This window comes from Bos indicus, chromosome 8 (genome assembly GCF_029378745.1).
Source record: "Bos indicus isolate NIAB-ARS_2022 breed Sahiwal x Tharparkar chromosome 8, NIAB-ARS_B.indTharparkar_mat_pri_1.0, whole genome shotgun sequence".
Taxonomy (NCBI): domain Eukaryota; kingdom Metazoa; phylum Chordata; class Mammalia; order Artiodactyla; family Bovidae; genus Bos; species Bos indicus.
The window spans coordinates 63,331,340-63,347,350 of record NC_091767.1 but is presented as its reverse complement, the minus strand read 5'-3'; the positions used below and the strand labels follow the sequence as shown (position 1 = coordinate 63,347,350).

Below are 16,011 nucleotides of genomic sequence, written 5' to 3'. Positions count from 1 at the left end.
AACAGAGAGGAGGGGTTACTAACAAGAGACGTGGGAATAAGACTGTCGTCAAAGTCCTGGAAGCAGACGGAGTCCACCTGGGTGCTTCACTCGAGAGGTGCAGTGAAGGGACCACCTACACAGGTGTGGGTGGGGTTAAGGCAGCTGGTATAGAGGCCATCGCAGGAAGCCCTCACCACTCCTGGGCCTGAAGGGAAAGAAGAGGGTCTTCCTATACCCAGAGAGGCCAGACCACACATGGAGCCCAGCTGCAGCCAGAGCTGGCACAGATGCTGTGGCCACAGGGAGTGCACACCCCATCTTCTCTCTCCTGCCGTCTCCAGTCTCCTGATGGTACCCTCCATCAAGACAGATACCAGAGAGCAAAGGAGCTGGGAGGTGCTGGCATGGGGCCCCACCTCTTAGAGCATGGGAAGGGCGGCAGAAGGAGAAGCACTTGGGGACTGAATAGGAAAGTGAGGGGGGAGAGGAGAGGGTTCCTGGGGGACTTCCAGGTCCCTATTTCTGGTGACAGGCGGATAAAGGCACCATCCCTGCCTGAATCAGCTGGCAGTGGAGCTACTCAGCAGAAGGGCTGATGGGCTCAGCTCTGGCTCCGGAGTGTGAAGGTTTGGTGAACACCTAAGTGTCACCTTGGTCTCCATGATGGTGGCATATGCAGGTCTGGAGCTCGGAAGAGAGGTAGGGGCTGGGAAAGAGCTAAGGGCATTGTCAGCACAAGGAGAATGGTTGATGCCTGAGGGTGGGAATGATAACCCAGGGACTTTTAGGATACTTTTAGGACAAAGCGGGCTCAGGACTGAGCCCCAGGACCATTTCCATCTTAAAATGATGGTGGCAGAGTAGAGAGAGAAATTCTACCTCCTTTTGCAAAGGCCAAGCCCAGGGGTAACCCTGAGCAGAGGCAGCCCGAGGTGGGTGGCCCTGCTGGTAGGGGTTCCACTGTCCTGCTTCCAGAATATTTCTTCTATTGTTGTTTCATCATTGTCTGAAGAGCTCCCGATTGTCTCCAAAGGGACATGAATCCCCTGGGATCATCTTGTGGAGGAATATATTACAGCCTTTACTTACTTTATATGTAAAAAAAAATGAAAGAAATTGAGGATGACAGTTGCTCAGTCATGTCCGACTCTTTGCGATCCTATGGACAATAGCCCATCAGGCTCCTCTGTCCATAGGATTCTCTAGGCAAGAATACTGGAGTGGGTTGCCATTCCCTTCTCCAGAGGATCTTCCTGACCCAAGGACAAACCCTGGTCTCCTGCATTGCAAACAGATTCTTTACTGTCTGAGCCACCAGTGAGGCTGTGGAAGAATATATTACAGCCTTTACTTACTTTATATGTAGAAAAAATGAAAGAAATTAAGCTTTAGTAAAATCTAATGACAGTGGGTGTGTATGGTGGTCTCATGCAGGAACTCTCCTGAGGATGGAGTGGTTGGTCAGCTGTGACACCAGCCAGCCCCAGGGCATTGTGTCCAGGGTCCCGGGATGAGCCCCAGCTCAGAGATTCTCTAGGAGGACTCAGCATAGAAGCGTACTCACAGCAATGATTAATTACAGAGACAGAAGGTAAAGCAAAATCAGCAAAGCGAAAAGGCACGTGGAATGAAGTCAGGGGAACCAGGTTCAAGCTTCCCAGAGCCTCTTCCAGTGGACTCACATAGGATGCCCTTAATTCCCCAGCGCTGACTTGTGACAACACATGAAATGTATACTCAGCAGACACTCAGCACCCACGGTTTTTACTGGGGGCCAGTCACCTAGGTCCCCTCTCCCGAACACTTACCCAAACTCCAGGCTCTCAGAAGGAGGGCAGATTTGTGGCATAAAACGCACTGTTTGCACAAACCGTTCAGGCACAGAGTCACTCTTATCACTGGGCAAATGGTGGGACCCTCCCCAAACCCAGGTTCTCAGACACCAGCTCAAGTGAACCTTGCCAGCAGGTCTTGGACCCTGTAGGTTCCCTCTTTTCTGCCCCGGCATCCTCGCCCATTCTTTGCTTTCAGTTTATGGCACCATATTGCAGTTTCCAGATGCCCAGTTAAATGTGTATCGTCGAGTTTTAACTAACTTAACTCATTTGTACTATTATGTCTTAATGAGTTTGGCCCTACAGAGTAGACAAGTGGCCTGAAAATAATGGCCCCAGAGAAAGCATAAGTCAAAGCAAATATAATAATGCCAAGCATATTGGAGTAATACTTTTACCCAGTAAAAGGTCTTTGAGGTCTTTGTCTGCCACATTATGAAGAAAAATATTCCATCTCTTACCGTTCTTTTTAAAATGTCCTTGTTCTGTATATATTCATGTTTTAAATAGTTTTTGCTGATAGAGGAACATGGTCAAAAACACTTGGAGACCACTGGTCTTCACACAACCACTAGCTCTCAAAGCGTGCTGAAGTCAGCCAGGGAAGTGTTCTCAGGCTGGCCAGCTGCTTGCCCAGGTGAGCTGTGCTGGCAGCTGCCTCCTGGGCAGGGTGGACCCGGCTGGGGTCAGGAGGCTCTCTGCGGGACAGGCAGCAGGATGTGGAGGAGAAAGGGCTGGACTAGGTCAAGGCCTTGAGTTCCAGGCTTAGCTCTGGAGCCAGGCTGCAGGGTTGAGAGAAATACCTCAATGCCCTGAGTCTCAATTACTTCATCTACAAAGGGGTTTTCTCACTCAACTGGTGACTCTAGAAAAAATCTCCCTGGTTTTGGTGGTGGTTGTTTTATTCGTTTGTTTTTATCATTATATACTTAGCTTCTGACCTAGTAATCCTTATTGAATGAACAGATGAACAAATGAATGGATGAGTGAAATGATCTGTAAGGTCCTATGTAACTCCAGCAGGCTAGGAATGTGAAATCTTATCATTGAATAAGCTCAGGTCTAAGTTCCCAGTAATTGACTCCTTCCCTGTCTCTGTTCTGCTTACTTTTCTTGCATCCTTGTTGTATAATATGGCCATCCTACACCTTCTGTAGAGTACAGTGATTCATTCTTGCCTGTCTGGAATTTTCAAAATTAAAAAAAAAAAGATTGAGTCCTCACCTGTACCGTTATCAGCATTCACACCTCATGTGTCTGTGTTTCTGACCAGTCACCATAATGCTGTTGTCTTTCCTTAGGGGGTTGGTCTTTCCATCTCCCTAGCCAGTTCCTATTTTTGCAGATAAAATGGAAAGGGGAAATGTTCTGTCTCTAAGAAGCTGGGGAGCCAAGTTACTAAGAGGCAGAGTGAAGGGACTGCATGAAGGGAGCGTATCTGGGAAACTCCTACACAACTGCCCGCAGCCCTGGGCTGGATGGGCCGCTGAGGCCTGGCAGATCTGCTGGGCTCTGGACATGGAGAGCTGACCTGTCCACCCTAGCTGTGGCTCTCTTCCCTACTATACCCACCTTCCTGCTGAGTTCAGCCGAGGCAGGTGGGGGCCTTTCAGAGGTTAACTCAGCTCAGCAGAGCTGAGGAAGAACAGGAGAAAGACCATAGTCAGGGCTCACAGAGCATACAGCCTTTTTGTCCCTGTGAGTGGGAGGCCCCAGAAAGTAGTGGCACACAGTCCAGGGCTGGGCCGTGTTTGGGGGCCCAGGAGATGCATCTCCTGGGTCTTGGAGGGTGTCCAGGCCAGCCAGTGAGGGTGAACTCAGGAGAGGCTGGGGCCTGGCCACGATGGCAGTGCAGGTGGGGAGGGGGGCACCCAGGAGCCCCCACGACCTAACAGATGGTTACCAGCCACCCCCGCCTGCAGGAATCAGGCTCTCTGCTCTTATCAGGGCTGGTGGTTTCTGGCAGCCACCGGCCTGGGGCCAGGGATCAGGGCACACTTTAGTCCTGGGGATCAGGTGAGAGCCAAATAAAGCCTTAGTCCTACTAAGCAAGGACCTCAGGTCCAAGTGTGGGCTTGGGGACCAAGGCTAGACTCAGGCAGTGTCACTCCTGTCTTTCTCTAAAGGCCTGAAGAGATAGGCCCAAGGTGGGAGTGGAAGGGTTACAGCCCTTCTCCCCTGGCCTTCCACCCCATCACTGAGCAGCCCCTCATGATGCCGGGGAGCTGGGCTGGTGCAGCTGCCAGCCAGGTGTCCCCAGGGCCAGTTCTGGCTGAGTCCTGCCCTGCCTAGAGGAGTGGCCGGGTCACTAATACCAGAGAAGGGCCATGCAAGCTTGTTGTCCTGCCCCATCTCAGCCCCCATGGCTCAGCGCCCTCCCCTCCCCACTGTCTACACCCCAGGAGCAAGGAGTACTGTAGAAGAGCTTCCTGGGGCCACCTGGTCTCCTAGAGACTTGGGTGATGAGGCAGAGAAATCAGCAATTACAGTTATGTCGCAGGCACGCAAAAGGCCATCAAGGAAGGAAAGGAGGAAGGGAGGACCGGAAGGCTGGTCTGTGGCCCCTCAGTGGTCCCGGGGACCCTCTGTGCCTCTCTCAGTGACTGGGCTGTGGGCCCATGGAAGGCAGAGTTTGAATCTCACATGCCTCCGCACCTCGGGTCTAGTAAGTGGTCGATAGAACTAAAGGTCTATCAGATTGACATGTGATGGAAGGACTGTTGATGCTAGTGAAACTCTACCATATGTGAAGTAGAGCATCTGCCCCTACCATCCAGAGCCCCACTGTTGGGACACTCTCATAAAAGACAAGGTCCGTCCACCTGGGAGATGTTGACCCTCTGTTTTCTCATGGCCTCTAGGTCAGGACCTGGATTCTCACCGTGGGCTACACCACCGCCTTCGGGGCAATGTTTGCAAAGACATGGAGAGTCCACGCCATCTTCAAAAATGTGAAAATGAAGAAGAAGGTAATGGCTCCTTCGTGGCAGAGTATTTGCAGTGTTCACCCAGTATTTATTCTTAAAAGACTTCTTAGGCGCCTACTGTACAGCCAGGCACTGGGCTGCTTGCTGAGGATTCAAGCTAAACACAATCCTCCCCACTTCCAACCCAAACCCCCAACATCTTCAGCCTCCTGGGGAGATCAGACGCTTTACAAATTGTTTACAAGACAGGATAATAAGGGCTGGTTGGGTGCGTATGGGGATACTGGGGCACAGCACTCAGGGAGGGGTCGGTGTAGTAAGTGACACCTGTGCTAAGACCTGGAGGCTGAGAGGGAGGCAGAGGCTGAGGGGTTACCCATCTCCCAGAGGGAACAGTGTGCAGGGAGGCCTGGGCAAGGGAGGGGAGAGTTCAGCTGCTGAGGGGTCCATGGGGACAGGGTACAAGAGGAGGCTGCAGGGGAAGGCAGGAGCCACAGTTAGGAATTTGAACTATAACCTGTGGGCAGTGAGAAGCCCTTGGAAGAGGAAAGTGAAACAGGGAAGGGGCCTGATGCAGTGCTGCCATTTTCAGAGAGGCCCTTAGAGGACAGGAGCCCTGCCTTCCTGTGGAAGGAAAGCGTTTGCCACCCATGTCGCTGGCTGTAAACACTGTGTTGATCAAGCTCAACCCTTAGGATGCATTCAGAGAGCTTTCCCCACACTGGTCTTTTTTAACTCCTCCAACAGCTGGCACTTATTTTCCCTTACTCCTAGAGAAAAACTCAGGCAAATCTTCTGACTTAGAAGATTGTGTGGTCAACAATGAAAAAATGGAGTCCATCATAACATTCAAAACCCCAAACTGCATTCAGAGGCAGCTCCTCTCCCTCCCCCAGCTTGTCCTGAGCAGCCGGTCACCTGCCCTGGGAGAGGAGCGGCTGTGGATGAGCTGCCTCTCTGTCTTGCCAGGCTGAGTTTCTTCCCCACCATCCCATCTCCAAGGTTTCCGAACCCTCCAGAGTTGGGGCTTCAAGTAGTGGAAGGGGCAGGGAAGACCTCACTTGCCAGGAGCAGCATTGACCTTGCTGCTCCTGAGAGGATAAGCCGGCCCTTTAGGCGCTCATGGGCTTCCCTCATAGCTCAGTTGGTAAAGAATCCGCCGGCAGTGCAAGAAATCCTGGTTCAATTCTTGGGTTGGGAAGATCCGCTGGAGAAGGGATTGGCTACCCACTCCAGTATTCTTGGGCTTCCTTTGTGGCTCAGCTGGTAAAGAATCTGCCTGCAATGCGGGAGACCTGGTTCGGTCCCTGGACTGGGAAGATCCCCTGGAGAAGGGAAAGACTAGCCACTCCAGTATTCTGGCCTGGAGTATTCTGTATAGTCCATGGGGTTGCAAAGAGTTGGACACAACTGAGAGACTTCCACTTTCACCTTAGGCTCTCATGGAGTCCTTCTGTGGGATTTTCAAAGCCCCCGTTCCTGGGACTTACTCTTCTGCAGTGCCCCATGGGGGCAATACATGGGGGAAATACTCCCCTGCTTGGCCACTTGTAGCTCCTTCCCCAGGCACTTGGCAGTGCCTCTCTCCTGGGCTCTCCCCTCCAGCTTGCCTTGGGCACAGCCCTCCCTCACCTGGAGCCCACACTGCTGTTCAGGAGGCACTTACACATCCTTCAGTCCTATACGCTCAGGGGTGGAGACTGATCCGGCTGCAGCCGCTTCCCCTCTTCTGCTCCACACTGGAGCAGCTGACCCATCATCCTCCCAGGGGTTTCTCAGGCAGGAGTCAGACATAGGCTCACCAGGTCCCCAGGCTGCAGGGAGGCTAGCATTCAAGCCATCTGAGTGTTCTTCTTAAGCCTCACTCTTGATCTGAGGTCATAGAGAAAGCATATCCCCCATCCTGTCACCTGGAGATGAGGTGAGATAACATCATGACACCATTTTTCAAAACTCCTCTTCTTGATTCATCTCCCCCTCTACCCCCCACATCCCCCCTTACACACTTTTTAAACCCCTGATGTATGTAAAACCCATTCACAGACATCTGCTTCGAAGATCCTGCACTGTGACCTCACCCTGCTCTGGATCATGGTGCCTCTTTTCCAGTTCTTCATCCCAAACTTGCATTTGCCATCCTGTTGCCTGGGTCATGAGCCCTCGCACCCATGCAGATAGCAGCGAGCCCCAGGCGGTGGGGCCAGCAGGCGCAGCAGGAGAGCAGGCTTCTACTCCCTGCTTCACCGCTGACCTGCTGTGGGTCCTTTCGGCAAACCTCTTCATCTCTTCCCTGCTGAGATGAAGGGCTTCCCTGGTGGCTCAGATGGTGGAGAGTCTGCCTGCAATGCCGGAGGCCCCGGGTTTGATCCCTGGGTCAGGAAGATCCCCTGGAGAAGGAAGTAGCAACTCACTCCAGTATTCTTGCCTGGAAAATCCCATGGACAGAGGAGCCTGGTGATCTACACCCCATGAGGTTGCAAAGAGTTGGACACAACTGAGCGACTAACACACATGCACTTCATCTCTCAGGGCCTGTTTCCTTGTCTGTGGAATGGGGGTGCACTGAAACGGTATTGTCTCCTGAGCTGTGATTCTGTCTCTGCCCAGTGGTACCTCTCAGGTGTCAGCCCCACCACCCGCCCCTTCACCACCAGGGCTATTCTAGGAACTGCTCTCCAGATGGGGGAGGGGGGCTGTAGCCTCGTTCTCTGTTCCCCGCCCCCCATTACCGGACCATCTTGGGAAAACTACAGGCTGCGTTTGGAGGGAGAAAAGACCTCGGGTTTGCCACCCACTGCCTGTGCTCACCTGGAAGGCCTTGCTCTCACTGGGCCTCAGGAGCATTTGTGACATACCCTTCTGTCTGTAAGATGAGGAGCCTGGCCACCTGGTCCTTCTCAGAGCTGACAATCAGAGCACATTACAGTCAAACCGGAGCTTTTGAAAACTACAAGAAGTAACCCAGCCCACACCTCCTGGGCTGGAGCTGGCCAGTAGGAGTTACTGCTGCTGCTGCTGCTAAGTTGCTTCAGTCGTGTCCGACTCTGTGCGACCCCATAGACGGCAGCTCACCAGGCTCCCCCATCCCTGGGATTCTCCAGGCAAGAACACTGGAGTGGGTAGTAGGAGTTACTAGACTTCTCCAAATTGTACTAATATACAGCCTGGGTTTCTGTCTAGACCAAGGTTACCCAGAGTATAAGTTGTAAAGCAGCATCATTGGCATCACCTGGGAGCTTGTTCAAAATGCAGTTTCTTGGGCCCCACCCCAGCCCTCAGAGCCAGGTTCCTGCAGCCCGGGAATATGTGTTTCCACCTGCCCTCTCAGCGAAGCTGATGCAAGCCAAAGTTTGACAGGCACAGGTGACTTCTGGGGCCCCTCCCGCTCTGTGGCTCTGTCATTTATGAAAAGTCCATCGAGGTTTTGAAGACTTAGTATTGGTTCCTTTGTGTCAATATGTGATTCATGCATATTATTATTGGTAGTGAAGAACTAGTCTTTGTTTTCCAATATTCATGTGATCACTAAGCAAGAACACTCAGATTGTCTGGCAACAATTGGCAAAACATGCCAGGGAAGACTTCAGGAGTTGAGTTGTCTGAAAACTCCGCGGAAGCTGGAGCTGTGTGGCCACAGCCTGCTATGCTGCCTGGGACAAGGGGACTTGCTGCACCCTCCAGGGGTTGGGCAAACTGAGAGCCAGGCAGGTGTCCAGGGAGGGGGTCTGTCTGAGACACTGTCGAAGGCTTTGAGTACAAGATTCAGTCACCAGTTTAGTCTGTTGTGAAAATGATTTAAGCCAGGTGAACACACCTTTCCAATGTGAGACATATTTTGCTCTAGGCTTTCTAGTTATTCCAATAACAGCCTTGTGGCACTAGAGCTGAGTATCATTTGTCAGCCAAATTAGAGGAAGTTAAGAGGATATAAAAGATATGTTTACCTTTCCCAGACCAAAATCTCAAGTCAGGAACCAGATCACTTTGAAAGGGTTGTAGCAGTCACAGGGCAAAACTAGAATTGAATTCTCCTTGGTTCCAACCTTTTATGGAGCCATAAGGTCAGTTTCTATTGTCATTGTTTTGTATTTTCTTGGCTTTTTTTTAAGTTTAGACTTTTTAAAAGTGAGCCCCTTAATTTTTTTTACTGACACATATACAAGATTTAACTAAATTTGTAAATGCAGTCTGACACTTTTTTTCAGTCTTTTCACCCTTTTCTTCCTTCCTTAGCTCCCACTTCATCTGTCTTCCCTCTACCCACCGTGTCATGCCTTCCCCAAACACACACAAATACAAACTTTACCCCATATGCCTACATTTTTAAAGACACTAAGCGACACAAAGCCTGCTAAAGGAAGTATTGACATGTGGTGACTTAATGCTTCTAAATTCAGTATTTTTATAGTATGTAACCTTTTTTTTCCCTAAAGATCAATCGTAAAATCTTGAATTAAGAAGCCTCACTACCACCATCTTTATTCTGCCTCTTATTCTTACTAGGACCAAGTTGAAACATTGAGACTAGAGCAGTAACTCAGAGATGAGATCTTCTATTTTGCAGCCAGATGTTTTTGGGAAGACAAAGAAAGTTTGCTACATATATAACTCGATACTGTTGTAAATAACACCATCAGGTTCAGAATTTCATCCAGGCTCAGCTTCAAGAAAATGCCAGGAGAGTATCTGTCATCTAAGTGATGGCAGGAAGGCAGGGCTGCTGGTTGTACAACCTCTATTCCTTCTGGAACGGCGTCTCTGAAAGTAGGCAATGAGCTGAATCTAGTGGGAGACCAGTCTGAATCAAGTCAAAATATCTGAGGTCTTTAGAAGAAATAAAGAAATGCCATTTTCTCAAAAGAAGATGTCAGCCAACTTTTCCTGTAAAAAGTCAGATGGTAAATATGTTCAGCTTTGCAGGCCATACAGTCTGTCACAGCCACTTAACTCTGCTGTTGTAGAACAAAAGTAGCCAGAGACAAACGCATAAATGCATGGATGTGACTGTGTTCCAGTAAAACTATTTACAAAGGCAAACAGTGGGCCAAATTCATAGTTTGCTGATCTGTGCCCTGAAAAACCATGGGGAGTAACATTTAATAATAATAGCGGACATCTACTGATCAGGAACTGTAAACCAGACTATGCTGCTGCTGCTAAGTCACTTCAGTCGTGTCCAACTCTGTGCGACCCCATAGACGGCAGCTCACCAGGCTCCCCCGTCCCAGGCAAGAATACTGGAGTGGTGGCCATTTCCTTCTCCAGTGCAGGAAAGTGAAAAGTGAAAGTGAAGTCGACCAGACTATGGTAATCTATCAGTTTGTGTGGTCATCATCCCCTATCGTGTAGATGAGGAAACTGGCTCGGATGGATTAGGAAATTTACCAAGGACACACAGCTAGTTAGTAAGACTTAAACTCAGATCTGATTCCAGAACTTGATATTTAATTGTTCCTGGGTGCCTTCACTCCCAATCTCTCATTCAGTGAGGATGGAGGCTAGTAACCTCCTAGCCTCAGAGAGAGAACTGAGTTTCATGGCATCAATGTGCACAGACATAACGGAGAAGAGTTTGTGCAGCTTTTGAAGAGAAAGCTGAACAATAAGAAAGTCAGGGAAGCTGGGTGAGCATCAAGTAGGGAGCCCCCTTCTAGCCTGCCCTAAGTTCCTCGGGCATTTCTTCCTTTTACCCCGATTTCTCAAGGCTAACAGGGTGTGACCTGGTTCCCCTGAGGGCAAGGGTCAAGCCAGGTTTCTAAAGCTATCAGGGGTTCCCTGAATGTTTCTGTAAAATCTCAGATGATGGGACTTGGTCAGCACCCCGCCCCCAGGTCAAGTGATTTTGGTGGATTTGATCCCTTTGGCCTTAACTCAGCAATACTCTCTTGTTCTTTTCACGGTTTAGCCACAGAGGCCTCTTGAGTTTTTATTTCTCCTTTAAGGATGGCTTTAATCATTAAAAGCCAGACCTGGTGATATTTCTTAAGCTTCTACTTCAGTTTTGTTGTTTATTTTTCTGTGGTCTTTTCCAGAACTACTTCATCACATTAGCTTTTATTTGGCATTGGGCAGGGGTAGGGGAGGGGGGCGAGGACACGTGAAATACAGGTTCGCTTTGCCCCTGACAGCATTTGTCCCCAGGCCAGTCCCCATCAAATGGACATAAAGTGGGGTGGGAATTTCACAGTGTAATAAAGATATCCCCAGCTGCAAAGTGGGACAGGACTTATATTTCTTCTTTATATATTCCTTCATCTCAATTCAATCCATCAAACTTTTAAGTACCAATAGCATGCCAGGCCTTGCTAGGTGCTGAAGGTAAACAAATAAATAAAACAGGCTTCCCTTCTGTCTGGGGTTCCCCAGTTTACTGAGGAGGGTAGACTGTATACAACTTAATACAGCACCTGGTCACTGTAGCATCTGGTAGGTGCTATAAATGTTTGAGGGTGTACTCTCTGGAGAGAGGAGGAGTTTGCAGGCTTTAACTCTTAGTAGCTCTATTCCACTGAGCAAGTTACTTAGCCCGCAGTGTTAGCCTCAGTTTCTTCAGCTGAAAAATGGGAATAATAACAGTATCTGCCTTTACATAAGACGATATATATAAAACAATCAACCTCGAGGCAGGCACAGTGTTCACTAAATGGTAGCATTTGTATTTATTCTCCTTCTTGTAGTTACTATTATTACTAGTCATAATAATAAGTATTGAACTTATTAAGTATAATTAAGTATGGGAACAAAATGCTGTAGGAGTAATTAGTTCTGCTGTGGGAGTTAGGGAGGCTTCATGGAGGAGGTGACAGTGCATCTGAGTCTCTAAGGATTTTAGCAGTCTGTCACATAGAACAGAGTGTTTTAGACAAAAGAACCAGCACCCACGAAGGCCTGGGGTGAAAAATCACAGCACAACCAGAGCCTGAGAGTCATCAAACTTAACTCAGTATATGTGTGTATCTGGGGTGTAGATAAGCCAAGCTCATAAAAGGCCTTGAATGCCAAGCAAGGGAGCTTGTCTGGATTTACCCCGTGGGTGATGGGGAGCCTGGGGGAATTTTCAGGTGGAGCCATTCATTCACCCACCTGACCCAGCCCCTTGGCTGCTGTTTGGGAAGCCTTCTTACGTCCCTTCTGCCCTGGCCCTTTCTGCAGATCATCAAGGACCAGAAACTGCTTGTGATCGTTGGGGGCATGCTGCTGATTGACCTGTGCATCCTGATCTGCTGGCAGGCTGTAGATCCCCTGAGAAGGACGGTGGAGAGGTACAGCATGGAGGTAAGCACCTGGCAGCAGCGGGAGGGAGGCAGTATGTCTCCCTGGCTGCCCCAGCTGTGCTTCTTGAGAAGAAATCAAGGTGATTACGAGGAACTCATCATAGCTCTGTGTGGACCCACGATCCCTATCAGGAACATCTCCTTATTTCTGTTCCTTTCCCTTGAGGTATTACTCAGGAAGGCCAAATATAAGGTCATCACTCCTGGGAAAAGATGGTGAGTTTGCCTAGATGTATTACTATATGCAGAATTAAGGAGAAAGTTTGGTTCGTTTAAACCAGTGTATTCTTTACACATTGTAGAAGCCCCCATTTATATGATGCTTCAGTCAAGAAATTACATTGCTTTTTTAATCTCTCCTTTAAAGTAAGTTCCCTCAGGACTGCTGTTAGGGAATAAACACTCTGATAGCTCCTTCTAGTTACTAGAGAATCTTCAAAGTGGTGTCTTGTCAAAAAAGGAGAACCTTACATAAAAGTACCGTTAAATATGTATTTTAGTAGTCTTGCATTTGGCCTTGCTCTTAACTCACATTGGTCTTCCTAGGATGCTCCAGTTAGGGAAGTTCACAATTAAGGAAGTTGCAGAGATGACTTTCTCTTAGAAGAGTTAAAGACGCCTTTGTTGGAAAGAGCCAGCTTGAAGGCAGTGGCTTTACTATCTGATTTCCCTATAGGTTAGCAGATTCTATTGAGAAAACTGGAGTTTTCTCTAGTGCTCTCACTGCATTATTGGGGAAATCTTTTTGTTGGATTTAGTGTGAAATTTAAAACTAAACTGGAAACAGTAATTTTTATGCATTGAGAACATAGGTGTTTATCTTTCTGGACAAGGTTTTCTAGCAAATAAGTTGCCCGGCCTCATTTGTCTGGAGATAGGCAGAGGGTTCGCTGAGCCTAGTTAAGAAGTTATGCAGTCGGAGCAGTGGCAGAGAATGCTGTTTCCTGACAACATGGATTTAGGGGAAGGATTTAGGGCTGTGTGCCTTCATCTCACTGCCTTAAGTGTCCATCCTGGGAGGAAGCAGGGCTCCAGACAGGCAGAGCCAGACTCGGCAGAGGACTGACCTGTGCTGGCTGTGCTCGTGGGCCAAGGGGGCAGGAACTCAGCTGAGGTCCCTCAGGCAGACAGTCTGTGGCTGGAGGGGAGGTGATGTCTGGTCATCACTTGTCTGCACAGTTGACAAAGGAGTGGCCCTGCCCCCAACTCCATCCTAGGGGAATTCACCACCTACCACCAGGATTTGGAAATCCAGACAGGTTGTGAACAGGGGGAAGAGCTGTTATTGGCTGACTGGGCCCCCTGGCTAGGGAGATGATAATCATAAGCAATAATGCTAATAAGAGTAATGATAATGATGATGCTAGTAGCTAGAGGTGTGTGTTAATTTCACTGAATTGTCACAGTAACTCTGTGGACTAGGTGCTATCCTGAATTCCCAATTTAATGATGAGGAAACAGAAACCCAGAGAGATTATATAAGGCACCTAAGGTGGCTCAGATGGTAAAAGAATCTGCCTGCAATGTGGGAGACCCGGTTTCTATCCCTCGGTTGGGAAGATCCCCTAGAAAAGAAAATGGCAACCCACTCCAGTGTTCTTGCCTGGAGAATTCCATGGACAGAGGAGCCTGGCAGGCTACAGTCCACGGGGTTGCAAAGAGTCGGACAGGACCGAGTGACTAACACACGAAGGTCACCTTGCAGTTTGGTGACAGCACCACCAACGATTGCCTCACCCACTTCCCCGTCCTGTCTTCCAGTGTATGACAGTGCTTTGTAGTTTTCAGGTGTTGTCATAGACTGTTGACTGGTCTGTGAAGTGGGTTGGGCAAAGCAGTGTTTTCACATTCTGCAGATAAAGCCTAAAATTAGGTAACAGAAATAGCAAGGCAGAGCCCGTGGGAAGACCTGGAGCTGGGGCAGGTGAGCAGAGAACAGACCTCGATGGCTTGGTGCTGAGCCCGACGGCAGCCGGCGAGGCAGGGGGCTGCCACCTTCACCCAGGGTTAAGGTGGGGGCTGAGATGCAACAGGGTCCCCAGGATCTGGCTCTGGCGGGAGAGGCTGCGGGGTTAGAGTCAGCCTGAATAAGCTGACTCCAGAAATAAATCCAGGAAGCCTGACCCCTTGGACCATTTACAGGAGATGGATCTTGTGCAGGCGATTAGTGTAAGTGACAGCTTACCATCACTCACATCACCTTCCTTCCTTGTTTTCTGTGGTAAGCACTGCTTCTCTCCATGGCTCTGTGCCTAGAGGCTGAGCCCATTCCAGACCTTCCAGGGAATGGCTCGCAAACGGAGGAGCTGCCCGGTGCCACCGAAGTGCGTCTCTGTGTAGAAGAGCCTGGGAAGGAGGGGTCCTGCCAGTGGGCTCTAGCCTTCTGAAGGGGGTCTGGCCACATCCCTGGATCAAGGCCCCGGTATCCTGTCTCTGTGTTTCTCTTTAAGTATCTGCTGAGATTTCTCTCCAAACCTTTCCTGGCTTGATCCTCTTTGCTCCTCTAATTTTAGGGTTGCCCTGTCATTCTGTTGCCATGGCAGCAGAACCTTTGATTTGTCGACCCACAGTCCTGTCGGTTTACTGTCATTTTCCCACCAAACATCGCCAGGCTGTTGGCTGATGTCCCTCAGACCCTCCTCTGTCAGACTCAGCAGGATGACTGAGCAGTGTGCCCAGGGACTGAGGGTCCTAAATTCTCCTCGAGGGGCTGTTTTCCCCAGAACCCCCACTGAGAGAGAAAGTTTATGCTTGGGGGTGAGGTGATGAAAGATCTCTGTGGTCTGTTCTCTCCTGTCCTCAGACCACATCGACCCCAGATGCCTTTGGTCTCCCTGGATGCTCTGAACACCTCAGGAGTCCAACTGCAGGCCTTTCTCTGTGTTGTACTTTCAAGCCTTTGTCCGTGCTGTCCCCTTCTTCCAGAACCTTCTCTGACAAGTAAATGAACTTCAGTTCCAGGCCCCGTATTAGCTGATGTGTTCCTGAGCTCCACCAGATTTAAGCCCCTGCTCTTCCCCACTCCTGTCCCCAGCATCTAGGTGTTCCTCTCGGGACACTCAGCATGTCTGCTTCACCCCTGCTGTGTGCAGTTCTGCCCCGCTCACCCCTGTGGGACTGCCCACATCTGCAGGACAGGGCTTTGTAGATCACCCTCCTAAACCGAGACCTCACCTCCCTGGGAGACAGGGATGAACACCGTAGTGTGACCTTGAGCTCATGGGGCCACAGGCTAGTGGGGGCAGACAGTACACATGCAGATAAGCACAGTCACTTTAGACTGCACAGATTCTGGTAGCAGCTGGAAGCAAATAAGCAGGGTGACAGGCTCGAGAATGACAGAAGAGTTCTGGAATAACTTGTGGAAGAGGTTCCCTCGGTGCAAGTGTCAGGGGAATGAAACTGATTCTGGAGTCCTACTGGGGGCTTCCCAGCTCCACATTTATTCATTTGTATGTAATAAATATTTGTATAATGCTTGTCATGTGCTAGATATTATTCTGAATACATGATGTTTAACAGTTTTAAAAAGTTTTTATACTTATTAGGTTTATAGAAAAATGTAATGGAAAGTATAGAGAGTTCCACGCATCAGTTCAGTTCAGTTCAGTCACTCAGTTGTGTCCGACTCTTTGTGACCCCATGAATCACAGCACGCCAGGCCTCCCTGTCCATCACCAACTCCCAGAGTTCACTCAGACTCACGTCCATCGAGTCAGTGATGCCATCCAGCCATTTCATCCTCTGTCATCTCCTCCTCCTGCCCCCAATCCCTCCCAGCATCGGAGTCTTTTCCAATGAGTCAACTCTTCGTGTGAGGTGGCCAAAGTACTGGAATTTCAGCTTTAGCATCATTCCTTCCAAAGAAATCCCAGGGCTGATCTTCAGAATGGACTGGTTGGATCTCCTTGCAGTCCAAGGGACTCTCAAGAGTCTTCTCCAACACCACAGTTCAAAAGCATCAATTCTTCGGTGCTCAGCCTTCTTCACAGT

General features: G+C 49.4%; 1 protein-coding gene across 1 annotated transcript in view; it reads left to right on the top strand.

The window, feature by feature from the left end:
• Positions 1 to 16,011, top strand: part of GABBR2 (gamma-aminobutyric acid type B receptor subunit 2) — a 369,209-nt gene that overhangs the window by 301,264 nt on the left and 51,934 nt on the right. Inside the window, exons 12-13 of the mRNA XM_070794811.1 lie at positions 4,679 to 4,786; positions 11,897 to 12,019. Coding sequence (XP_070650912.1) covers positions 4,679 to 4,786; positions 11,897 to 12,019 — 231 coding nt within the window. The remainder of the gene's footprint in view (positions 1 to 4,678; positions 4,787 to 11,896; positions 12,020 to 16,011) is intronic.